We start from the raw sequence: 26,485 nt of genomic DNA, 5'->3' as shown, positions 1-26,485 counted from the left end.
CATGACAAATCTGATTTGCATATGATGAGTTTTCTACTCTGCTTGTTCTCATCTCCTCAGCTACACTCGGTAAACCATGTTTGAGGATCAAAGAACAGAGAGCAGTACCACTGTATGGGCCCACAGGCCCACGGCCCATATAAACCTACTTCACCTCAGAATATAGACCACAGAACAGAGAGCAGTACCACACTGTATGGACCCATAGGCCCACGGCCCATATAAACCTACTTCACCTTCTAACCCAGCCCATAACATTCTGTTTCCCTTACATCCCTGTGCCCATCTAAGAGTCCCTAATGTCCCTGTTGTATCTGCGTCGACCACCACCACTGACAGTACATTACAGACACCGATCACTCTCTGAGTAACAAATCTCACTCTGACATCTTCCCTACACTTTCCTCCACTGGATTTAAAATGATATCCTCTGCATTGGCCATTTCTGATTGGCAAAAAAAAGGGACTATCTGTACGTTTGTTTGGCAGCGAGTCATATTTCAAATTGACAACAAAATTAACAGCTTCCAGCCCAAAGTTCTTAAACTAATCATCTACCTATCTACCCATCACAACTGCCCCTGCTGATGAGTCAGCTAACCTGGACAGAGTACCAGGCTAGGAATATGCAGCTCAGCGCAGGAAGGCCAAACCAAATGCCTGAACTCAGCATGGTCCCAATCCAACTGAGATTCAACTCCTGTAGTGAGGAACATATCAGTATACAGTACATAGAAATTTGCAATTTCCCAATTGGCTTTTTTTTCCCTGTATAACTGTCAACACCTCAATGATTTTCAAAACTGCAAGTTACTCTCAGTGGTAATTTATTATGGGGCCTTCTGTACCTAATAAAGACCATACGGCATAAGAGCAGAATAGGGCCATCTAGCCCATCCAGTCTGCTCTGCTATTCAATCATGGCTGATCTTTTTCTCCCCTCCTCAGCCCCACTCCCTGGACTTACTCTCTGTAACCTTTGATGCCACGGCCAATCAAGAACCTATCAATCTCTGCCTCAGATACACCCAATGACATGTTCTTCACAGCTGCCTGTGGCAGCAAATTCCCCAAATTTACCACCCTCTGACAGAAGAAATTTCTCCACATCTCTGTTCCTGTATTCCAAGGCTGTGCCCTCTTGTCCTAGATTCCCCCACCATGATGTGGAACATCCTTTCCACATCAACTCTGTCTAGGCCTCTCAACATTCGAAAGGTTTTAGTGAGATCTGCCCTCATCGTTCTAAATTCCAGTGAGTACAGACCAACAGCCATCAAATATACCTTGTATGACAAACATTTAATTCCTGGAATCAACCTTGTGAGCCTCCTCTGAACCCTCTCCAATACCAGCACATCATTTCTTAGATGAGGAGCCCAAAACTGTTCACAATAGTCAAGGTGAGGCCTCATCAGTTCCTTATAAAGCCTCTGCATCACATCCCTGCTCTTGTATTCTAGACCTCTTGAAATGAATGCTAACATTGTGTTTGCTTTCCTCACCACCGACTCAGCCTACAAGTTAACCTTTAAGGTGTTCTGCACAAGGACTCCCAGGTTCCTTTGCATCTCAGATTTTCGGATTTTCTCCCTGTTTAGATAAAAAGTCTGCACATTTAGTTCTACAACCAAAGTGCATGACCATGAATTTTCAAACATTGTATTTCATTTGCCACTCTCTTAATCTGTCTAGGTCCTTCTGCAGTCTGTTTCCTTAACAACAGCTGCCTCTCCACCAATCTTCATATAACCTGCAAACTTGGCAACAATGCCATCTATTCCATCAGCTAAATCATGTTCTGTGTCTCCAAGTACTCCATCACTTCATCCTTAACAATTGACTCCAACATCTTCCCAACCACTGAGGTCAGGTTAACTGGTCTATAATTTTCTTTCTGCTGCCTTCCTCCTTTCTTAAGGAATGGAGTGATATTTACAATTTTCCAGTCTTCTGGCACCTTGCCAGAGTCCAATGATTTTTGAAAGATCATTACTAATGCCTTCATAATCTTTACTGCTACCTCTTTCAGAACCCTACAATTCACTTCTAGAGTCTTGCAGGCTGCAATAAACTTCAACAGAGGACATTATGATGTTCCTTCAGCTTACCTTGGCCTCCTTTGAAACAGTGTAGAATACTAAAGACAAAGGAGTCAAGTTAAGTCACTTTTTATTGTCATTTCGACCATAACTGCTGGTACAGCACACAGTAAAAATGAGACGACGTTTTTCAGGACCCTGGTGCTGCATGAACGATACAAAAGCTACACTGAACTACATAAAACAACACAAAACTACACTAGACTACAGACCTATCCAGGACTGCATAAAGTGCACAAAACAGTGCAGGCATTACAATAAATAATAAACAAGACAATAGGCACAGTAGAGGGCAGTAGGTTGGTGTCAGTCCAGGCTCTGGGTATTGAGGAGTCTGATGGCTTGGGGGAAGAAACTGTTACATAGTCTGGTCGTGAGAGCCTGAATGTTTCGGAGCCTCTTGCCAGATGGCAGGAGGGAGAAGAGTTTGTATGAGGGGTGCGTGGGGTCCTTCATAATGCTGTTTGCTTTGTGGATGCAGCGTGCAGTGTAAATGTCTGTAATGGCAGGAAGAGAGACCCCGATGATCTTCTCAGCTGGCCTCACTATCCGCTGCAGGGTCTTGCGATCCGAGATGGTGCAATTTTCGAACCAGGCAGTGATGCAGCTGCTCAGGATGCTCTCAATACAACCTCTGTAGAATGTGGTGAGGATGGGGGCTGGGAGATGGACTTTTCTCAGCCCTCGCAGAAAGTAGAGACGCTGCTGGGCTTTCTTGGCTATGGAGCTGGTGTTGAGGGACCAGGTGAGATTCTCTGCCAGGTGAACATCCTTAACAATTAGCTCCAACAACTTCCCAACCACTGAGGTCAGGCTAACTGGTCTATAATTTCCTTTCTTAAAGAGTGGAGTGACATTTGCAATTCTCCAGTCTTCTGGCACCTTGCCAGAGTCCAATGATTTTTGAAAGATCATTACTAATGCCTTCATAATCTTTACTGCTACCTCTTTCAGAACCCTACAATTTACTTTTAGAGTCTTGCAGGCTGCAATAAACTTCAACAGAGGACATTATGATGTTCCTTCAGCTTACCACGGCCTCCTTGGAAACAGCGTAGAATACAGTATTAAAGACAAAGGAGTGAAAGTAGGGGAAGAATAGAGAGATGGAGCTGGCATATACACTTAATAGCTTTTTCCATAGTTTGAAGGTCCAAAGTGAGTTGTTGGACTGTTCACTGGGAGCAGCAGAGTGCCACCAGAGCCCTCACTCCTGTCTGCTATTCAGCATGAGACTGGCTAATCTACGCTGGCTTCAACTACTCTCCTGCGTCTGTTACACATAATTCCATGGTCTTTCTCTTAAAGAATCTGGGCTCTACAATAAAAAATTCACAGATTCGAGATGAAATAAAAATGGAGGGCTATGTAGGAGGGATGTGTTAGATTGCTCTTGGAGAAGGTTAAAAGGTCAGCACAGCACAGTGGGCTGAAGGGCCTCCACTGTGCTGTAATGTTTGATGTTCTATGCTCTATTTCATTCCGTCTCTGTTAACAAATATGAGGAAAAACGTTTATCTCTTCCTCAGCTCAGATGAAATGAATGGCAGTAACCAGTATTGTGTTCTAATGGCAAAGTCTCCATTCTGAAATAATAAATAAGCAAAATTGCTCAAGTGTTCTTCTTTACAACAAATTTCATTACCATTTTCTTTATCTCATAATATATTATAGCTGCGTACCTATTTGGCGCAATGCTAAAATGGTGGCATAATTATTTTTCCTTTCACTTTACTGCGCTTATTAACCACAACTGTCATCATTTAAACACGACTGTCTCTGTTTGATACTATATATTTTTTCATAATTAGTCACACACCCCCCGACTAGAATTAAAAATTCTCTTTGCCTTTCGTTTTTCAGTCTTAAATCAAAAAAACTCATCTTAAATGCAGTGAATGAATTATACCTGCGATTTTTAGAAAGAAAATTATTTGCCTACAATTTATCTGCACAGATTTCTCATACCTACCTTACTTGTCGCTCAGTCACACAACAAAAAAGGTTAAATTTGTTTCCTATTTGTGATCTGCATGATGTTAATATTCATTTATATTCTGTATAATAACATATTTAATAATTATATGTTGGTCGTTGACGCAAACAACACATTTCACTGGATGCTTTAATGTTTCGATGTGCATGTGACAAATAAAGGTAATCTTTATCTTTCTCCATTTTTTTCATTTTTAGTTATGTTATCAGGTTTTCCTGTTCCTGCTCCTGTCAACCACAGTTTTTTCTCTCTCTGTGGACCAGAGACTATCCCCACTCTTACATTTTTTTAATGTATCTATTTAGGATTTGTTATGCGATTGGGAGAGGAAGGGGTCTGGGATGTGGAGGGTGCTGAGGGAGTGCATCACAGATTGTCAGCATGGAAGTGGTGAACATTGTAAAAATTGTATTTGATTCTACTTACTGAATTACATTAAGTGCACTCTGCGTATCTTGATACTTCTGAATAGCAAACAGAGTGGGTGCTATGGCAGCATAGCAGTTAGCGTGACGCTCTTTCATCAGGGGTTCTGGAGTTTGAGCTCAGTCCCCGTGTCCTCTGTAAGGAGTTTCCATGCTCTCCTCATGGAATGTGTCAGTTTCCTCTGGGTTGCTCTGGTTTCCTCCCACAGTCCAAAGACAAACCAGTTCATAGATTAATTAGTCATTTACATTGCTCCGTGATTAGGCTAGGGTAAATCAGGGGTTTCTGGCGGTGAGACTGAAAGGGTCGGAAGGGCCTGTTCTGCACTGTATCTCTATATAAAATAAATAAAGTTCAATGCCTGACAAAAGGTATTTACTGCTGTTTGTGCCCTAATGCAACTGAACTGTAATATCTGAAAAAAGAAATCCATTTAATGCTTTTATGTACACGTACATGTGATTCTTTTACAGAGTGAATTAAAATGTGTTTGGTTTGGTTTTAATCACAGTTATGGGTTTGGACTGATGGATGCTGGGTTAATGGTCCAGCAAGCCCTTCTCTGGACTCCCGTAAACCCTCAGCGGATGTGCTCAGTCGAACTGCCACTTGACCCTGTGATGTGAGTACCCCGAGATTCCTTTTGAATTCAGCTTTGTAAAGTTCGAATGCTGAAATCGAAATGTTCAATACCCAGCCATTTTTATTACGGTGGATTTTACAAAATGTATGACCAAAAATAGTAAAATGTATGGGGGGGGGGAGTGGGGAAGCAAATACAAGTGTATTTTGATTAAAGCCTTTTAGAGAAGAGCAGCCTAATCAAAATTGAAGTAATTCTACAGAAGTGTGTGATGAATGATTAATTATTGATCAATAATAGTGATGTGGCATTTTTGAAATGTAAATCTGATACATAAAACACTATTATCATTAATAGAAACAGCTGTGAATTACAGGGGAAGGGGAAGGAAAGAGAGAAAAGAAAGGAAGGCAGCCTCTGCTGCTTGCTTGGAAACACATTCAGGTAAACACTTGGTTCAATGGCTGCTCTGCTGACCAAGGAAATTTTGGCCCCAGGGTTCTGAAAGAGATGGCTGAAGAGATTGTGGAGGCATTGATAATGATCCTTCAAGAATCACTAGATCCTGGAATGATTCTGGAAGACCGGAAAATTGCAATTGTCACTCCACTCTTCCAGAAGGGAGAGAGTCAGAAGAAGGGAAACTATAGGCCAGTTAATCGGACTTCAGTGCTTAGGAAGATGTTGGAGTCGATTATCAAGGATGAGGTGTCAGGGTACTTGGAGGCACATGATAAAATAGGCCATAGTCAGGATGGTTTCCTCAAAGGAAAATGTTGACTGGCAAATCTTTTGGAATTCTTTGAAGAAATAACTAGCAGGATAGACAAAGGAGAAATGGTTGATGTTGTGTACCTGGATTTTCAGAAGGCTTTTGACAAGGTGCCACACATAGAAACATAGAAGAAACATAGAAACCTACAGCACATTACAGGCCCTTCAGCCCACAATGTTGAGCCGACCATACAATCTACTCCAGCATTTCCCTACCACATAGCCCTCTTTTTCCCCAGCTCTATGTACCTATCTAAGAGTCTCTTAAAAGACCCTACTGTATCCACCTCTACCACTTCACTGGCAGTGCATTACACACACCCACCACTCTCTGTGTGAAAAACTTACCTCTGGGGTGTACCTAATTCCAAGCACAATAAAACTATGCCCCCTCATGTTAGCCATTTCAGCCCTGGGAAAAAGGCTCTGACTATCCACATGATCAACACCTCTCATCATCCTATATCCCTCTATCAGATCACCTCTCATCCTCTGTCACTCTAAGTAGAAAAGGGCAAGTTCACTCAACCCATTCTCATAAGACATGCCCTCCAATCCAGGCAACATCCTTGTAAATGTCCTCTGCACCCTCTCTATAGTATCCACATCCTCTAGTGAGGTGACCAGAACTGAACACAGTACTCCAAGTGGGGTCTGACCAAGGTCTTATATAGCTGTAACATTACCTCATGGCTCTTGAACTCAATCCCATGGTTGATGAAAGCCAACGTACCATACACCTTCTGAACAACACTGTCAACCTGTGTCACAGCTTTGAGTGTCCTATGGACACAGACCCCAAGATCTCGCTGATCCTCTACACTGCCAAGAGTCTTACCATTAATAAGACATGGGGCTCTTAACAACAAATGAGGCCATGGTATTACAGGAAAGATTCTAGAATGGATAAAGCACTGACTGATTGACAGGAGGCAAAGAATGGGAATAAAGGGAGCCTTTTCTGGTTGGCTGCTGGTGACTAGTGGTGTTCCACATGAATCTCTGTTGGGACAAATTCTTTTTGCATTATATGTTAATGATTTGGATGGAATTGATGGCTTTGTTGCAAAGTTTGCAAATGATATAAAGATAAGTAAAGGGGCAGGTAGTTTTGAGGAAGTAGGGAGATGAAAGAACAATTTAGACAGATTAGGAGAATGTGCAAAGAAATGGCAGATGGAATGGAATGTCGGGAAGTGTGTGGTCATGCAATTTGGTAAAGGAAACAAAAGTGTTTTTGTTGTCTATTTTCTAAATGGAGAGAAAATACAAAAAAAAACTGAGGTACAAAGGGACTTGGGAGTCCTTGTGTAGGATTTCCTTAGGAAATGAGGAGTGTCTGATGGCTCTGGGCCCATATTCACTGGAATTTAGATGAATGAGGGGTAACCTCATTGAAACCTATCGAAGGGTGAAAGTCTTTGATATAGAGTGGATGTGAAGAGGATGTGTCCTATGCGGTGACAGCCCAAGACCAGAAGACACAGCCTCAGAATAGAAGGGTGTCCTTTTAGACTGGAGACAAGGAGGAACTTCTTTAGCCAGAGAGTGGCGGATCTGTGGAATACTTTTCCACAGGCAGCTGTGAAGGTTAAGTCTTTATGTATATTTAAGACAGAGGTTGATAAAGTCTTGATTGGTTAGGACATGATAGGATACGGGAGATGGCAGGGGATTGGGGCTGAGAGGAAAATTGGATGAGACATGATGAAATGGTGAAGCAGACTCAATGGGCCTAATGGCCTTAATCTGTTCCTATATTTTATAGTCATTCCTATATTTTATAGTCATATGGAAACATCGACTGCTTATGCATTTCCATGGATGCTACCTGACTTGTTGAGTTCCTCTAGCATTTTGTGAGTGTGAGTGTTGCCCTGATATCCACCATCTCAAAGGTTCAAAGGTTGAAAAGTTAATTTATTATCAAAGCATGTATCTATATACAACTCCAAAATTTATCTTCACCAGATCGCCATGAAAAGAACATGAAAGTCATTCAGAGAGAAATATCAAACCCATCTGCCTCGCACAAAAAAGAACAGCATCCCGATTATCAACCCCAAAGCCCCCTCGCCTGCACAAAACAGAACCCTGATTGATCCCTGATAAAACAAACCCTGCCGCACACAAAAAAAAACTTAACAGAGCATCAGCCCCCAAACACCCTCCCTTCACACAACAAAACGGAAAAGTAAGAGTTAAATAAAAAACATAGAATAAATAAACCATAAGCCTGAAAAAGGATAGAAACATAGAAAACCTACAGCACAATACAGGCCCTTTGGCCCATAATGCAGTGCCGAACATGTACTTACTGTAGAAATTACCTAGGGTTACCCATAGCCCTCTATTTCTCTAAGCTCCATTACCAAGTAATAGTCCAATTGATGAATGCGATCCTTGAAACCATCCTGTGATATCATGAACATTCATCAAAAGAGAGGGACATCAATAGGCAGAAAGACCTATCCTCCTGCCACAGTAGTGCTGGACTACTCACAGATTCCTTTCCCGACTGCGATCAAAAGGAATGTTGCTGGTGCTGAAGACTTGCCTGCCTTTGCATTCGTCTCGATGTCTCAATTTTCCTTGTCGCTTTATTTGGCGATTGATGGATGCTTGAACCAGCAAAATGAAGTCAAACTTCAGCTCGTGCCCTGTCTCAAAGTTTCTTCACATTGAGGCCATCCAAGTACACACCTGCTTCCCGGTTTCCAAACTGTAAATCACAGGCTCTAGCAGTCTCAGAAACAAAGTTAAGGTGAAAAACAGATGTAAAAGATGTAAAAAAGACATTTTCGTGAGCTATCTGGAAGATGTCAACAAGGGAGCATTGTAACTGGTGCCATCTTGGCCAGAAGTTATGCATATTCTGCAACTGCATACTTTCTCGTATTCTGAAAAGCAGTGGCAGGTTTAGAGGGGCAATGAATAGCAGAGGCAAATGCAGATTGGGAGAATGCACATCAAACATTTCAACAAAAGGAATATAAACTCGTGGTTGTCTTGTGCAGTATTACCTCACCAAGTTTCTTGAAGATCTCCACTTGTTAATTGCTCATGAACACATGGATTTTAAACTCTCTCTTAACCTCATCAGTTGAAGAATGAGATGGTGGGGAAAATGTCATAGAAACCCACCAAATATTGAAAGCCTAGTGTACACGGAGAGAATGTTTCCTATAGTGGGTGAATCGAGAACTAAAGTGCAAGGTCTCAGAATACCAGGACATCAGTTTAGAATAGAGATGAGGAGGAATTTCTTCAGCACGAAAATGGTGAATCTATGGAATTGTTGCCAAATCATTGAATTTATAGCGAAAAATGAATCTTAAGTTAGTATATGGTGACATATTGTATGTACACTTTCATAATGAATCTCATGATAAATTTACTTTGACTTTGACTTCATACTTAAAGCATTGGTTGATAGTTTCCTGATTAGTCAGGGTGCCAAGGTTAGAGGGAGAAGGCAGGAGAATGGAAGTGAGAGCGGAAAAATAAGCCATAGTGGAATAGCAGAGCACACCCAATGGGCTAAATAGCCTAAATCTGCTCCTCTGTCTTATAGTTTTATGGAAATGTCGCAAAAAAAAGTACCACCTTCTTGTTGGACTTAATTTAGGCTGAATGCTTTCATTTTAGTGATTCTTCCTTCAATTTTTTTTCATGTATTACACCAACAGAATTATTCCAGCTGGCAAAAGTGTGAACCTTCATCTCACTACAAATGCTTGTGAGGGCACTGCTAGAGCCATCAATACACTGGAACATGTGCAGGTTGGTGAAATTAATTGATTACAGTGATGATCCAATGACATTATAATTGTTTACCATGAGACCATAAGCAGAATCAGAATCAGGTTTATTATCACCGGCTTGTGACGTGAAATTTGTTAACTTAGCAGCAGCAGTTCAATGCAATACATAATCTAGCACAGAGAGAGGAAAAAAATAAATAAAATAAAAAATAATAAACAAACAAGTAATCAATTACGTATATTGAATGGATTTTTAAAAAGTGCAAAAACAGAAATACTGTATATTAAAAAAAGAGTGAGGTAGTGTCCAAAGATTCAATGTCCATTTAGGAATCGGATGGCAGAGGTGAAGAAGCTGTTCCTGAATCGCTGAGTGTGTGCCTTTAGGATTCTGTACCTCCTACCTGATGGTGGTAACAGTGAGAAAAGGACATGCCCTGGGTGCTGGAGGTCCTTAATAATGGACGCTCCATTTCTGAGACACCGCTTCCTAAAGATGTCCTGGGTACTTTGTAGGCTGGTACCCAAGATGGAGCTGACTAGATTTACAACCTTCTGCAGCTTCTTTCAGTCCTGTGCAGTAACCCCTCCATACCAGACAGTGATGCAGCCTGTCAGAATGCTCTCCACGGTGCAACTATAGAAGTTTTTGAGTGTATTTGTTAACATGCCAAATCTCTTCAATCTCCTAATAAAGTACAGCCGCTGTCTTGCCTTCTTTATAACTACATCAATATGTTGGGACCAGGTTAGATCCTCAGAGATCTTGACACCCAGGAACTTGAAGCTGCTCACTCTCTCCATTTCTGATCCCTCTGTAAGGATAGGTACGTGTTCCTTCGTCTTTGGAGCGTAGAAGGTTGAGGGGGGACTTGACTGAGGTATTTAAAATTATGAGGGGGATAGATAGAGTTGACGTGGATAGGCTTTTTCCATTGAGAGTAGGGGAGATTCAAACAAGAGGACATGAGTTGAGAGTTAAGGGGCAAAAGGTTAGGGGTAACACGAGGGGGAACTTGTTTACTCAGCGAGTGGTAGCTGTGTGGAACGAGCTTCCAGTAGAAATGGTTGAGGCAGGTTTGATGTTGTCGTTTAAAAAAAAATTGGATAGGTATATGGACAGGAAAGGAATGGAGGGGTATGGGCTGAGTGCAGGTAGATGGGACTAGGTGAGAGTAAGCGTTTGGCATGGACTAGAAGGGCCAAGATGGCCTGTTTCTGTGCTGTGATTTTTATATGGTTATATGGTCTTACCCTTCCTGAAGTCCACAATCAGCTGTTTCATCTTACTGACATTGAGTGCCAGGTTGTTGATGTGGCACCTTTCCACTAGTTGGCATATCTCACTCCTGTATACCCTCTTGTCACTGTCACGTGTCCAGCAGCAATGGATATGAAATTGAGTCAGGTTTTATAAACAAACAATAATATTTATTAACCTCTACTCAAAAACATAGAAAAGTAAACAAACTAGCTTAACCAGAAGTTAACCGTTACGCGGCTATATCGAACAAACAGTCGAACTTAGAAATAGGTCTTAAAGTGGTAAATTCCAATACAGTCTTAAAGTAGTAAATTCAAAAGTCCAAGTGATTTTTACAGTCTTTAAGGAGAGACTTTACTGCAGCAACAATTCCTCCAAAGACAATGACGAATCTGTCAATCATAGTCGAGTGATGCCTTGTTGAAGCAATCATGAAGAAGTAAAGGAACTGACCTTTTCTCTTGGGAGGGTGGACACTGCACAAACCATCTTGACCTTGCAGGGGTTTAACTCAAATGTGCATGCCACAATTTCCCAGATGATTACGATTCCAAACGATCGATCACTTCCAAAACACTGAACGTCGATAACTTTACCCAATCCTTTGGCTTCCCGTACATTGGTAAGGTCTTCACTCTCCAATATTAGACTGTAAAAATAAAAAAAATGTGTAACAAACAAAAACTGGCAGCTATTGGCGAAACTGCCAGCAACAATGTACCTTAAAATAGTAAGTAAAAAACTGTGTCACGCTTTGGCGGGCTTCCTTAAATACCGTAAGGTACATGCCATCACGTGACATAACCTCACCCCAATGGTCATGAGACAATTACATCATCCCACTCACAAGACCATTACATCATCCCACTGTCCCGTGATCAAACTGTGGGCATGTAACACCTTCCCCCAAAAAAGGAAAATTTTGGTCTATCATGAGCAAAATTTTAACAACTATTTACAAAAAAATGCTAATGTATAAAATCTACAACATAAACCATATACATAGAATTATCATACAGCACCTTACAACTAATATACAGCCGGAGTGTTACAAATATTAAAATTCCACTCAAAAAAAGCATTGTAAATTCAACATCGGGGTAGACAGTCGGCAATCACATTATCTTTGTGTTCAATATGAGTTATCAAAATATTATACTCCTGTAACATCAAACGCCAATTCAGTAATCTTCTATTTTTTTCATTTTACTCAAAAATATTAATGGATTATGATGGGTATAAACTATGAGTGGTTTCTGAGTTGCACCAACATACACATCAAAATGTTGTAAAGCCAAAACAAGAGATAATAATTCTTTTTCTATGGTTGAATAATTTCTTTGATGCTCATTAAATTTCTTAGAAAAGTAAGCTACGGGACGATCAACCTCATCAATCTCATCCCTTTGGAGTAACACTGCTCCTGCAGCCTCGTCACTGGCATCCACAGTTAATGAAAATGGCTTTTCAAAGTCAGGTGACCTGAGCACAGGTTGATGACATAGCATAGTTTTCAATTTATCAACTGCCCCCTGACAAAGCACTGTCCACACAAACTTTTCACCTTTCTTCAAGAGGTTAGTTAATGGAAGGGCAAAGTCAGCAAAATTCTTACAAAATTTTCAGTAATATCCTACCATTCCCAAGAATCTTCTGAGTCTTTTTACCAGATGGAGTGGGTACCTCTAAAATTGCCTGAACTTTTGCCTGAATAGGAGCTAATCTACCATGACCCACAACATAACTAAGGTAGGTCACAATGACCAAATTCACTTTTAGCTAAGTTAATAGTTAGGTTAGCTTTTGAAAGCCTAACAAACAGTTTCTCTATTGCAGTAATATGTGCTTCCCAAGTGTCATTTCCTGTAACTAAATCATCAATATAGGCATCTGTATCTTTTAAACCATGAATCACAGAATTAATCATTCTCTGGAAAGTTCCTGGTGCATTCTTCATTCCAAACAGTAGAACATTATATTCATATAACCCAGATGGTGTTACAAATGCAGAAATCTCTCTACCTCTACCTGTCAGTGGAACACTCCAATACCCTTTTACCAAGTCAATCTTTGTAAGGAACTTTGCTTTTCCAACATTGTCCACACAATCATCTACCCTAGGGATTGGATACGTATCTGTTTTTGTTACAGCATTCACCTTCCTGTAATCAGTACAAAACCAAATAGTACCATCTGGTTTAGGTATCATGACAAAAGGTGAACTCCAATTCGAAGTGGAAGGTTGAATAATATTATTCTCTGACATGTGCTTAATTTCTTGCTTAGCAAGTGCACATTTTTCCATGTTCATCTGATATGGATGTTGCTTTATGGGTTTGACATCTCCAAAATCTACATCATGTGAAGCTATTGTGTTTCTTTTAGGAACATCTGGAAATAAATCCCTATATTTAAAAATTAACTGCTTCATCTGCTGCCTCTGCTCTGGCTGTAAATGAGCCAATTCCTCATCAATATTTTCCAGAATTGTTGCATTTGGTAATCTGGCAGAAATAATGTTGAGTTTAAAATGAGTTTCAGATGAATCATCCATTAAATTCCTAGTGGGATCAGACTCATTATTATTGACCACACCAGTCATAGTGGCGGACTGTTTCTCATAATATGGTTTTATCATTTTCATATGACAAAGCTGCACTGGCCTTCTTCGATCTGGTATTTTTACCACATAATCTACATCATTAACTTTAGATATAATCTCATAAGGACCATGAAATTTAGCTTGTAGTGAGTTTGTTTGCATCAGGAAAAAAATCAACACCTTATCTCAAGACTTAAATGACCTCATTCTAGCTTCCTTGTCATACCAAGTTTTCATTTTCTCCTGAGCAGATTTTAAATTTTCCCTTGCTAAGCTACAAGCTTTTTGTAATATTTCCTTAAATTTTAAAACAACATAATCCAGCAAATTAGTATGTACTTCTGTGTTAATCCACTGTTCCTTTAATAATGCCAAAGGTCCTCAAACTCTGTGCCCAAACACAAGTTCAAAAGGACTAAAACCTAGGGATTCCTGCACTGACTCCCTTACTGTAAACAAAAGTAAATGAATGCCCTCATCCCAATCCTTCTCATTTTCAACACAAAACATCCTAATCATAGTTTTGAGGGTAGAATGGAACCTCACTAAGGCCCCTTGTGATTCAGGATGATACGCAGATGATGTAATCTGTTTGGCTCCCAGCTTATAAACTATCTGCTGGAACAATCCAGACATAAAGTTACTACCTTGGTCAGATTGGATCTCCTTAGACAATCTAAAATAAGTAAAGAGTTTTACACGAGCCTTTATTACAGTTTTAGCCGTTATATTCCTAAGAGGTATTGCCTCTAGAAACCTAGATGGGGTACACATAATAGTCAGCAAATATTGGTGGCCAGCTTTAGTTTTTGGCAAAGGGCCTACACAATCTACAATAATTTTAGAAAACGGTTTACCAAATGAAGGAATAGGTTGCAATGGAGCCACTGGAGTAACTTGATTATATTTACCCACAACCTGACAAGCGTGACAAGTTCAACAAATGTTGCCACATCTTTTCTTAAACCAGGCCAGTAAAAATGTTTAAAAACCTTGTTCACAGTTTTCTTCACACCTTGATGGCCACCCAAGGGCATACTATGAGCCAAAGTTAAAATCTCATTCTTATAAACTTTAGGAACTACTACCCGGTGAACAAATGCCCATTCCTCACTTGAAGGAATTGTATGTGATCTCTACTTCTTCAATAACACTCTACTCTTAAAATAATATCCTACTGACACTTTCTCAATTTCACTATCTGGAAGAGCTTATTCTTTTAATTTGACAGTCTCAGGGTCTCTACTCTGCTCTGCTATAATTTCCTTCTGAGACAGAAACAAATCTTCATGGTCAGGCTTACTACAAGAATCTTGATCAAATAATGAAGGTAAGAAAGTTCCTGACAAATCATCAAAATTTGAGTCCTGAATTGAACGATTATGGGTAGCAGACCCATCTGCACCAGCAATCTTTTTGGCCATAGCTGGGGTTACAACACAGGAGGAATCCATGTTAGAATCCATCTTTGGTTCATCAGAGATGGGCTTAATTATCAAATGCACTTCAGGAAAAACTTGTTCATCTGCTAGGTCATTCCCGAACAACAGAGAAACATCATTCATGGGTAAACTGGGTTGTAGTCCTACTTTAACAGTCCTGAAACTAACTCTGATGTTAAATTTACTTTATGCAGATGTACAGGCATAAGGGCACTCCCAATACCTTGTATATAGTTTACCTCACCAATGTCAGACTCATCACGAAATCCTAGAACACTGTCTAACATAAGTGACTGAGAAACTCCAGTATCCCTAAGAATTTTTATTGGCACTGGAGTGGACTCCTCTTTCAAGGATACAAATCCCTCAGTTATAAAATGATCATATCTCCTCTTAACTTGGTCAGACCCTGACAAAGCTTTATTTGAATTTCTCAAACCCTGTGGATTTACAAGTGTTTCAATATGTTGCACACAGGCATCTGGGACTGCCTCCTTATCGTTCTTCTTCAGTCAGAAACAGTTAGCTATTACGTGACACACAACAAAGTTGCTGGTGAACACAGCAGGCCAGGCAGCATCTCTAGGAAGAGGTACAGTCAACGTTTCGGGCTGAGACCCTTCCTCAGGACTAACTGAAGGAAGAGTTAGTAAGAGATTTGAAATTTGGAGGGGGAGGGGGAGATCCAAAATGATAGGAGAAGACAGGAGGGGGAGGGATGGAGCCAAGAGCTGGACAGGTGATAGGCAAAAGGGATATGAGAGGATCATGGGACAGAAGGCCCAGGGAGAAGGAAAAGAGGGAGGGTGGTAATCTTCCTGGGGTGTGGGCTAATGGAGATCTTCTGTTTTCTTCAAGCTAACTTCTAGTCTGAAGAGCGCAGCAGCCTCTGTGAAGCAGGATGTTATACGCTGCAGGGCTGTCTCTGTGTGGGCAACAAGGGCAGCATCGGCAGCGAAGTGTAGCTCTCAGATGAGTTGCTCCAATGTCTTGGTGTGGGACTGTAGTCGCCTCAGTTTAAACAGGCTGCCATCGGTGCGGTATCAGATGTAGACACCGTCCTCGTTATCAAGGTCTTCTGTGGCCCTTTCGAGCATCATGCTGAAGAAGCAAGATCATAATGGGGTAGATTGTGAGGTCAAGAGTCCACCATTTTCATACAAGACATCCATTCAAGAGACTGGTAACACCAGACAGAATCTGTCCTTGAGCTTGGTAGTATGTGCTTTCAGGCTTTTGTTGGAGAGGGAGAAGAGAGGACGTGCAGTGTGCACGTGCACTGTCTTTGATTATGCTGGCTGCTTTACCTGAGAAGGATAGACAGAGTCCTTGGAGGAGAGACTAGCTGCCAATTTGATTTGAAAAACGTATTCAAAACTGATGCACAGTAAAGCAACCTGGAATGAACCACTGCCAAAGAAGTTTGTGACAGCTGTAACCCTGGCTGCCTTGACCAAGCGTGGTATTGGGACCCTGAGTTAGCAACGTACAGCTTGTCATTGGGGCTTACAGCAGCTGCCTGGCGCAGTACCATCTGCAAGTAAGCTGTTCTTCAGCAAACTCCAAGGATGTGCTGATATCGTCAGATTTGAGCAGTCACCTGCTGACTTCCGATGACAAGACCACAGCATGGACGCATTACTGGTGCTCGTAATTCTTCCAATACTTCTTCCGTTTCAATAGGCAACAATTCTACTCATGATAATGGAAAGGATTTACTGATAGAAAGGCAAAATGAGTTTAAAGAAAATTATGTGTAGCTCTCTACAGTTCAACAGTGTGAATTACACTGCCCATTGCTAAAGCTCTCCAGTCCTGACAAACCAGTTTTGCAGAGTATCAGTATTTGCAGACTTCAGCAAGTTTGCATTCAGATGATGATACGCCACAGAGCTCTGACTTCCATTGTCCCGGTCATGCTTAGAGCATTATCATTTCTGAAGAAAAACTACTCAATTAAATGGTCAACAATGGCAGCTATTGAAGGTTAATTGTTAACTGAGATTTTAAGTGAATATTCACCCTCCTCATCAGTTAAAATTGATTTGTTTTTTTTTGGTAACTTGTAACTGGATTAGATTTGTCACTTGTACAGTGAAAAACTTTGGACTGTGTTCCATCCTGGCAGATGATGCCATCATGAGTACACTGAGACAGTAAACGAAGGATATGTCACAGTTACCATAAAACCATAAGACCATAAGATATAGGGGCAGAATTAGGCCAATTGGTCCATTAAAATACAGCACCTTTAGTCCAGTGATCACCCAAGGGTGACTGACAGAAGGGCCAGAGAACTCAAGGGTCACTTATGGAATAGGCAGACTCCACACAGAGAGCACTGGTGGGCAAGGTCAGCCTGGATCGTTGGAGTGTAGAATGAGAATCTGAATTAGGTTTATCATCACTGGCATAGATCATGAAACTTGTGGTTTTCCAGCAACAGTACAGTACAGTACATACAATATGCTACAAATTTCAGTAAGAAATATATAAACAAGTAGTGCAAAAAGAGTAAAAATAATCAGGTAGTGTCCATGGTTTCATGGACCGTTCAGAAATCTGATGGCAGAGGGGAAGAAGCTGTTCCTAAAAAGTTGATTGTGTGTCTTCAGTCTCCTGATGGTAGTAATGAGAAGGTTGGTGTATGGATGTCCTTACTGATGCATGTGTCCATCTTGAGACGTTGCCTTTTGAAGGTGACCTCGATGCTGCGGAGGCTAATGCTGATGATGGAGCTGGCTAAGTTTACAAACCTCTGCAGTCTGTTGTAATCCTGTGCAGTCGTCCCTCCATACCAAGTGGTAATACAATCAGTTAGAATGCTTTCCATGGTACATCTGCAAAAATTTGCTAGAATCTTTGGTAGCGTACCAAATCTGATCGAACTCCTAATGAAGTATAGCCACTGGTGTGCCTTCTTTGCAATTACATCCATATGTTCAGAAGCGTTGACACCCAGGAACTTGGAACTGCTCACCACTTCCATTGCAGACCCGTTGAGGAGGACTAGTGTATCTTCCACTGATGCAGACCCGTTGAGGAGGACTAGTGTATCTTCCACTGACATCCCCTTCATGAAATGCACAATCATTTCCTGGTCTGACTAGCATGGAGGGTGTGAAGCAGCAGAACTATTGCAGCACCACTAGGATACTTCTTTGAGATTGGTGTTGATTGCAACCTCAGAACTATTCACTATGAAGTATCTCCATTAAATTATGACTAAATCCTAGTTTTCATTCCAGTCTTTTATTTATTTATGAGTTGTGGGAATTACTAGCAAACCAAAAGTTAACATCTGCAGATAAATGATCATTGTTATATTCAAGTGGGCCTTCACATCTGAGACTTCACTGTGAAGATGAAAATTGTGTAGAAAGATATGAAACAAGAGGAAACAATCAATGATATGAAGAGGAAATAAAACTGTGGTCATACAATAAACTAGCTTCTCAGGAAGATGGAAAATTTGATTTCCTAATTCTCAACAGGATAACCTTCTGATTTTAGAGATACTCCTAGGTAAATACTCAGGAAAGGACAATTCTGAAGAGTAGGCAGGAGAAATAGCAACTCAGGTCATTTCTCAGACATTCTTCCTAACTGATCTTTAAAAGAGAATTTTAAGAAGCTTGAGAGCTTGTTGCTTTCTCAATCTATCAAGGCTGAATCAATGGATAATGCAGGGAACCTGAGATAGGGAGAGTGTGAAAAATAACAAAAGAAGTCTCGTACAGCCACCAGGAAAAAAGATATTGAAATGGTACCAATAGATTCAAGATAGCTCAAGATTCAAGTTTGTTTAATGTCAAGAGTAAAGGGGAACAATATAATTGTTACTCCAGATCAGATACAGCACAAAAAACACACACGATAAGATAAAGAGTACAAAAATAAAAAAACACAATAAATATAAATACATAAGATAGCTTCTGTAAATATATCTGTACATAAGGGGATGCTAGGTACAAGAACACCTGTGCATAAAGTGAATCCAACAGGAAGTGATAAAGTAGTGGTGGTAGGGGGAAGGTCTGGAACTTCAGTAGTCACTAAAATTACATTAATCTCACTGTTCTACAGAAAATTTCATCTGTGTTTTCCTGAACATTCTGTGTGATTGGAAACAACTGAGTATTAACTGGGAATTGAGTTTCGATAGGAACTGATGAACAATCAGGTTTAATATCACTAGTGTGAAATTTGTTGTGTGACATGGTACACGGTATTAAAATCTGTAAATTATATAAAGTATATATATATATATATAGTTAAATGAATTGCAATCTCCATTCAGAAATCTGATGGTGGAGGGGAAGAAGCTATCCCGAAATCTTTGAGTGTGTGCCTTTTGGCTCCTGTACCTCCTCCTTGATGGTAGCAATGAGAAGAGGGTTTGTCCTGGGTGATGGTGATGTTACCTTTTTGACAAAGATGTCCGGAATGCTGGGGACGCTAGTGCCCATGATGGAGCAGAATGAGTTCACTATTTTCTGCATCATTTTCTGATCCCGTGCTGTGGTCCCTCCATACCAGACAGTGATGTTAAAATGTTCTCCACAGTACATCTGTCGAAATTTGAGAGTCTTTGGTGTCATATCAAATCCCTTAAGCCCTTAATGAAAGGTAGCCGCTGTCATGCCTTGTTGTGACTGCATCAATATGTTGAACCCAGGATAGATCCTCAGAGACATTAACACTAGGAAGTGAAATTGCTCACCCTTTCCAACTAACACAAGTGTTTTTTGAAAGATTTGAACACTAAGCATCCCACCTCAGTACCTTCTCAACAACTCCCTGTCAAGTTGAAACTCAGTTCTTGCAATATGATGCCAATCTCCCAGCTGTATTCCAATGCAGCATGTTAATATTCATTTAAAAGATGATTTTGGTTTGTTTTTGTTCTATTGAAATCCCTTTTATTTTTATGATTAGGTGTGGAACCATAGAGCACTATAGAACAGAATCAGCAGCTTCAACCCATCTAGTTCATACCAAACTCTTATTCTGACTGGTTCCATTGACCAGCACCTCGACAATAGCCCTCCGTACCCCTTCCATCCAAGTGCTTATCCAAATTTCTCTTATATATTCAAATCAAACCCACATCCACTGGCAGCTCATTCCACACTACCCCCACCCCCTTGAGTGAACAAGTTATCCTCACCATACCCCTCATAATTCTGTATAACTCTAACAAATTTCTTCTCACCCTTCTACATTCTAGGGAATAAATTTAGAAACATAAAAAAACCTACAGCACAATACAGGTCCTTTAGCCCACAAAGCTGTGCCGAACATGTCTTACCTTAGAACTACCTAGGGTTCCCATAACCCTCTATTTTTCTGAGCTCCATGTACCTATCCAGGAGTCTCTTATCGTATCCCTATCCACTATCCACCCTATCGTATCCACCTCTACCACCATCACTGGCAGCCCATTCCACGCACTCACCACTCTCTGCGTGAAAAAACTTACCCCTGAAATCCCCTCTGTACCTACTTCCAAGCACCTTAAAACTGTGCCCTCTCATGCTAGCCATTTCAGCCCTGGGAAAAAGTCTCTGACTATCCACATGATCAATGCCTCTCATTATCTTATACACTTCAATCAGGTCACCTCTCATCCTCCGTCGCTCCAAGGAAAAAAGGCTGAGTTCACTCAACCTATTCGTAGAAGGCAAGATTTTCCCTTGAGGCATATTGAGAACAAGTAGTAGAGACCTTGAAAGTGAGTCCAGTGTTGAGAATAGTGAAGTTATCCACACTGGTCCAGGAGCCTGATAGTTGAGAGGTAATAACTGTTCCTGAACCTGGTGGTGTGAGTCCTGAGGCTCCTGCAACTCCTCCCTGATCGCAGCAGTGAGAAGAGAGAATGGACAGGATAGCTGGGTGGGGGATGGGGTAGTAAGAGTTAAAGGTTAACGTCCAGAGGGCAGGCAATAGTGGAATTATGCAGAAATTCATTTTACTCAAAGCTTTTGGGACACACAATCTGTTTGCCATAATTGAATGAATGTTTTTATTGAATCTTCTGCCAGGCTGTTGTTAGCATTACCAGCATCTGCAGGGGTGACCTCAGCGTTGACCTGATCTCTCCCTTTGGAACAAAGTCACAGCTTCTGAGCACACGGATGTTTGATTTGTCTCAAGCTGGCTTGAGTAAATGGACCTTTATGTCAGTGCATTCGTGGGGGGAGAATCCAGTCGGTACCTGGACACTGAAGGTAGGATTATGACAGCAATCTCTCAATAATACTTTGCATTTGATTTTCTCAAGTAGGTAATATTCCCTTCCTGATTATAAAGCCCTTAGCTAAGACGTACTCTTTAAACAGTACACTTCAGAAACAATGGAATGTTATGATGAGGTTGTATAAGGCATTGATGAGGCCGAATCTGGAGTATTGTGTTCAGTTTTGGTCACCAAATTACAGGAAGGATATAAATAAGGTTGAAAGAGTGCAGAGAAGGTTTACAAGGATGTTGCCGGGACTTGAGAAACTCAGTTACAGAGAAAGGTTGAATAGGTTAGGACTTTATTCCCTGGAGCGTAGAAGAATGAGGGGAGATTTGATAGAGGTATATAAAATTATGATGGGTATAGATAGAGTGAATGCAAGCAGGCTTTTTCCACTGAGGCAAGGGGAGAAAAAAACCATAGGACATGGGTTAAGGGTGAGGGGGGAAAAGTTTAAAGGGAACATTAGGGGGGGCTTCTTCAGACAGAGAGTGGTGGGAGTGTGGAATGAGCTGCCAGACGAGGTGGTAAATGCGGGTTCTTTTTTAACATTTAAGAATAAATTGGACAGATACATGGATGGGAGGTGTATGGAGGGATATAGTCTGTGTGCAGGTCAGTGGGACTAGGCAGAAAATGGTTCGGCACAGCCAAGAAGGGCCAAAAGGCATGTTTCTGTGCTGTAGTTTCTATGGTCTATGGTCTATGGTCTAATGAAAGCTAAATACAGTAGACTCTGGTTAATCGGGTCATCCATTAATCAGGACAGCTGCTTATTTGGGACGACTCTTAAAGAATAAAATCTACTGGAGAAAATAGCTGGGATGGTCATAATTGGGACAAGAGACTGTTGAACAGTTTCCAGCTAGTGTCAGTTGTATGCACTTGTGTGGCTGTTAGACACTACACCGTGCTTAGTTTGAACAGTTTTTAAATAGCATCAGCTGCATGTGTTTGTGTTTGAAAAGTGTTTTGTCACTGATAGTTGGTGATAAATAAGCAGTAAGACCATTCATTCAGAACTGTTTTTCTCACTGTGGTTTCAAGCATTGGGGCTTGGAGATGCCAGAAATGCAACAGTGAAAAGAAAACAATTTCTCAACAAGTTAGGGACTGTGAAGAATTTGAAGTTATTGAAAATCATCTTGAATGTTACAATGAAAATGAAGATTTAGAAGATACAATCATTGAAAGCATTGTATGGTGGTAGTCAATTATCTGTATGAGCTGTCTGTGCTGATTTTCTTCATTTACAGTCAACCAAAAGAAGACAACACCATAAACTAATGCACAATCTTACAGTACTGTAGTAATATTGGTAATAAAACCATATATAGATATATATATACTATATCAGATATAGGAGCAGAATTAGGCCATCTGACCCATCATAACTGTTCCTTCATTTAATCCTGGCTGATACAATTTCCCTCGTAGACCCATTCTCCTGCTTTCTGACCGTATTCCTTCATGCTCTGACCAATCAAGAACCTATCAGTTTCTACCTTAAATTTAAATAAAGACTTGGCCTCCACAGCTACCTATTGCAAAGAATTCCACAGATTCAACACTATCTGGTTAAAGAAATTCCTCCTCAGCTTTGTTCTAAAAGGATGCCTCTTATTCTGGGGCTGTATACTTTGGTCCTAGACTTTCCCACCATAGGAAACATCCTCTTCACATCCACTCTATCGATGCCTTTCACCATTCAATTGGTTTCAATGAAGTTACCCCTTATTCTTCTGACTTCTAGTGAATACAGGCTCTGAACCATCAGATGCACTTCAGATGATAAGCCATTCAATCCTGGAATCATTTTCCTGAACCTCTTTGAATCCCCTCCAGTTTCAGCACATCCTTTCTAAGATACTGGTAGGGCTCCAAACCAATTTACAATACTCCAATTGAGGCTTCACCAGTGCTTTATAAAGCCTCAACATTACGTCATTGCTTTTATATTCTAGTCCTCTTGAAATGAATGCTAACATTGCATTTGCCTTCCTCACCACAGACTCAACCTGCAAATTAACCTTTAGGGAATCCTGCACAAGGTCTCCCAACACTCTTTGTACCTCAGTTTTTTTTTGCATTTTCTCTCCATTTAGAAAATAGAAAATCCTTTTATTTCCTCTACCAAAATTCATGACCATACACTTCCCAACAGTATTCCATCTGCCATTTCTTTGCCCACTTTCCTAACCTGTCTGTCCTTCTGTAGCTTCTCTACTTCCTCAAAGCTACCTGTCCCTCCACCTATCTTCATATCATCTGCAAACTTTGCAACAAAACCATCAATTCCATCATCCAAATCATTGACATATAATGTAAAAAAATAGGTCCCACACACACCCCTGTGGAACAGCACTAGTCACCAGCAGCCAGTCAGAAAAGGCTCCATTATTTCCACTCTTTGCCTCCGGCCAATCAGCCACTGCTTTATCCTTGTTGAAATATTCCCTGTAATACCACGGGCTCGTAACTTGTTATGCAGTCCCATTTGTAGCACCTTGTCAAAGGCCTTCAGAAAGTCCAAGTACACAACATCAACTGATTCTCCTTTGTCTATCTTGCTTGTTATTTCTTCAAAGAATTCTGAGAAATTTGTCTAAAAAGATTTTCCCTTGAGGAAATCATGCAGACTACAACCTATTTATCATGTGCCTCTGATTACCCACAGACTTCATCCTAAATAATCAACTCCAACATCCTGCAACAACTGAAGTCAGACTAACTGGCCTATAGTTTCCTCTCTTGTGCCTCTCTCCCTTCTTGAAGAGTAGAGAGACATTTGCAATTTTCCAGTCTTCCACAACTATGCCAGAAGCTAGTGATTTTTGAAAGGTCATTACTAATGCCTCCACAATCTCCTCAGCCACCTCCAGCTGAACTGTACACTATCTGGTCCAGGTAACTTATCTACCTTCAGACCTTTCAGATTTCCAAGAGCCTTCTGTCTATTATGGTAACTTCACACACTTCATTCCCCCGACACTTGGAACTTCCACCAAACTGCTGGTGTCTTCCACAGTGAGGACTGATGCAAATTCCTTATTCAGTTCACCCACCATTTCATTGTCCCCCATTACTAACTCTCCAGCATCATTTTTCAGCGGACTGAAAGCCACTGTCACCTCTCTTTTATACCTTATGTATCTGAAGAAACTTTTGGTATCTTCTTTAATCTTATTGGCTAGCTTACTTTCATATTCCATCTATACCTTTTTAACTACTTTTTTAGTTGCCTTCTGGTGGTTTTTGAAGGTTTCCCAATCCTCGAACTTCCCACTAATTTGTGCTCTGTTATATGCCCTCGTTTTGGCTTTTATGTTGGCTTTGATCCTCTTGTTAGCTACAGTTATGTTATCTTTTCTTTAGAATGTTTCTTCCTCTTTGGGAAGTATATATATCCTGTGCCTTCCAAATTGCTTCCAGAAATTCCAACCATTTCTGTTCTGCCATCATCCCTGCCAGTATTCTTTTCCAATCAATTCTGGTCAATTCCTCTCTCATGCCTCTGTAATTCCCTTTACTCCACTGTAATACTGATACATTCGACTTTAGCTTCTCCTTATCAGGTTACAGAGTGAATAAATTTCTAATTTGTTCTGTATTTGAGAAGCTGTTTTTAGCTTCTCAACTGTTTCCATGAGACTTTGGCTAATTGGGGCATCTACTTAAATGGGCCAAAATGTACTGGTCCCAATGTGTCCCAATTAACTGGAATTCATTGCAGTTAGGATACTGACAGACTATGGTTTGATTTGGGGAAAGTCTGATGAGATGAGGCAGCGCTCCATTTGCTCTTTGCCACAATTACTCTCAATTGCTAACATACGCTCAGAGGACAGTTTATTAGGGACGGCTGTATTCCTGCTCATTAATGCAAATATCTAACCTGCCAATCATGTGGCAGCAACTCAATGCATAAAATCATACAGACATGATGAAGTTCAGTTATTGTTCAGACCAAACCGCAGAAAGGGGAAAGAGTGGTCTGCTTTGTGCGGAACCAAAGGAAATGGGGGAGATCTTAAATAGGTTTTTTGAGTCTGTATTTACTAAGGAAGCTGGCATGAAATCTATGGAACTGAGGGAATCAAGTAGTGAGACCATGGAAACTGTACAGATTGAAAAGGAGGAGGTGCTTGCTGTCTAGAGGAAAATTAAAGTGGATAAATCCCCAGGACCTGGCAGGGTGTTCCCTCGGACCTTGAAGGAGACTAGTGTTTAAATTGCGGGGGCCCTGGCAGAAATTATTAAAATGTCGCTGTCTACGGGTGAAGTGCCGGAGAATTGGAGAGTGGCTCATGTTGTTTCGTTGTTTAAAGAAGGATCGAAAAGTAATCCGGGAAATTATAGGCCGGTGAGTTTAATGTCAGTAGTAAGTAAGTTATTGGAGGGAGTACTAAGAGATAGAATCTACAAGCATTTGGATAGACAGGGGCTTATTAGGGAGAGTCAACATGGCTTTGTGCATGGTAGGTCATGTTTGACCAATCTGTTGGAGTTTTTCGAGGAGGTTACCAGGAAAGTGGATGAAGGGAAGGCAGTGGATATTGTCTACATGGACTTCAGTAAGGCCTTTGACAAGGTCCCGCATGGGAGGTTAGTTAGGAAAATTCAGTCGCTAGGTATACATGGAGAGGTGGTAAATTGGATTAGATGTTGGCTCGATGGAAGAAGCCAGAGGGTGGTGGTAGAAAATTGCTTCTCTGAGTGGAGGCCTGTGACTAGTGGTGTGCCACAGGGATCAGTGCTGGGTCCATTGTTATTTGTCATCTATATCAATGATCTGGATGATAATGTGGTAAATTGGATCAGCAAGTTTGCTGATGATACAAAGATTGGAGGTGTAGTAGACAGTGAGGAAGGTTTTCAGAGCCTGCAGAGGGACTTGGACCAGCTGGAAAAATGGGCTGAAAAATGGCAGATAGAGTTTAATACTGACAAGTGTGAGGTATTGCACGTTGGAAGGACAAACCAAGGTAGAACATACAGGGTTAATGGTAAGGCACTGAGGAGTGCAGTAGAACAGAGGGATCTGGGAATGCAGATACAAAATTCCCTAAAAGTGTCGTCACAGGTAGATAGGGTCGTAAAGAGAGCTTTTGGTACATTGGCCTTTATTAATCAAAGTATTGAGTATAAGAGCTGGAATGTTATGATGAGGTTGTATAAGGCATTGGTGAGGCCGAATCTGGAGTATTGTGTTCAGTTTTGGTCACCAAATTACAGGAAGGATATAAATACACTTGAAAGGGTGCAGAGAAGGTTTACAAGGATGTTGC

General features: G+C 40.9%; 1 protein-coding gene across 1 annotated transcript in view; it reads left to right on the top strand.

Moving 5' to 3' along the window:
- Positions 1–26,485, top strand: part of LOC134337788 (PC3-like endoprotease variant B) — a 941,886-nt gene that overhangs the window by 605,236 nt on the left and 310,165 nt on the right. Inside the window, exons 6-8 of the mRNA XM_063033034.1 lie at positions 5,036–5,146; positions 9,571–9,664; positions 20,998–21,183. Of these exons, the coding sequence (XP_062889104.1) occupies positions 5,036–5,146; positions 9,571–9,664; positions 20,998–21,183 (391 nt within the window). The remainder of the gene's footprint in view (positions 1–5,035; positions 5,147–9,570; positions 9,665–20,997; positions 21,184–26,485) is intronic.

The sequence above is a fragment of the Mobula hypostoma genome, chromosome 2 (assembly GCF_963921235.1).
Source record: "Mobula hypostoma chromosome 2, sMobHyp1.1, whole genome shotgun sequence".
NCBI classification, from domain to species: Eukaryota; Metazoa; Chordata; class Chondrichthyes; order Myliobatiformes; family Myliobatidae; genus Mobula; species Mobula hypostoma.
Note: the sequence above shows the minus strand (reverse complement) of the source record. Positions and strands in the feature narration are given on the sequence as shown.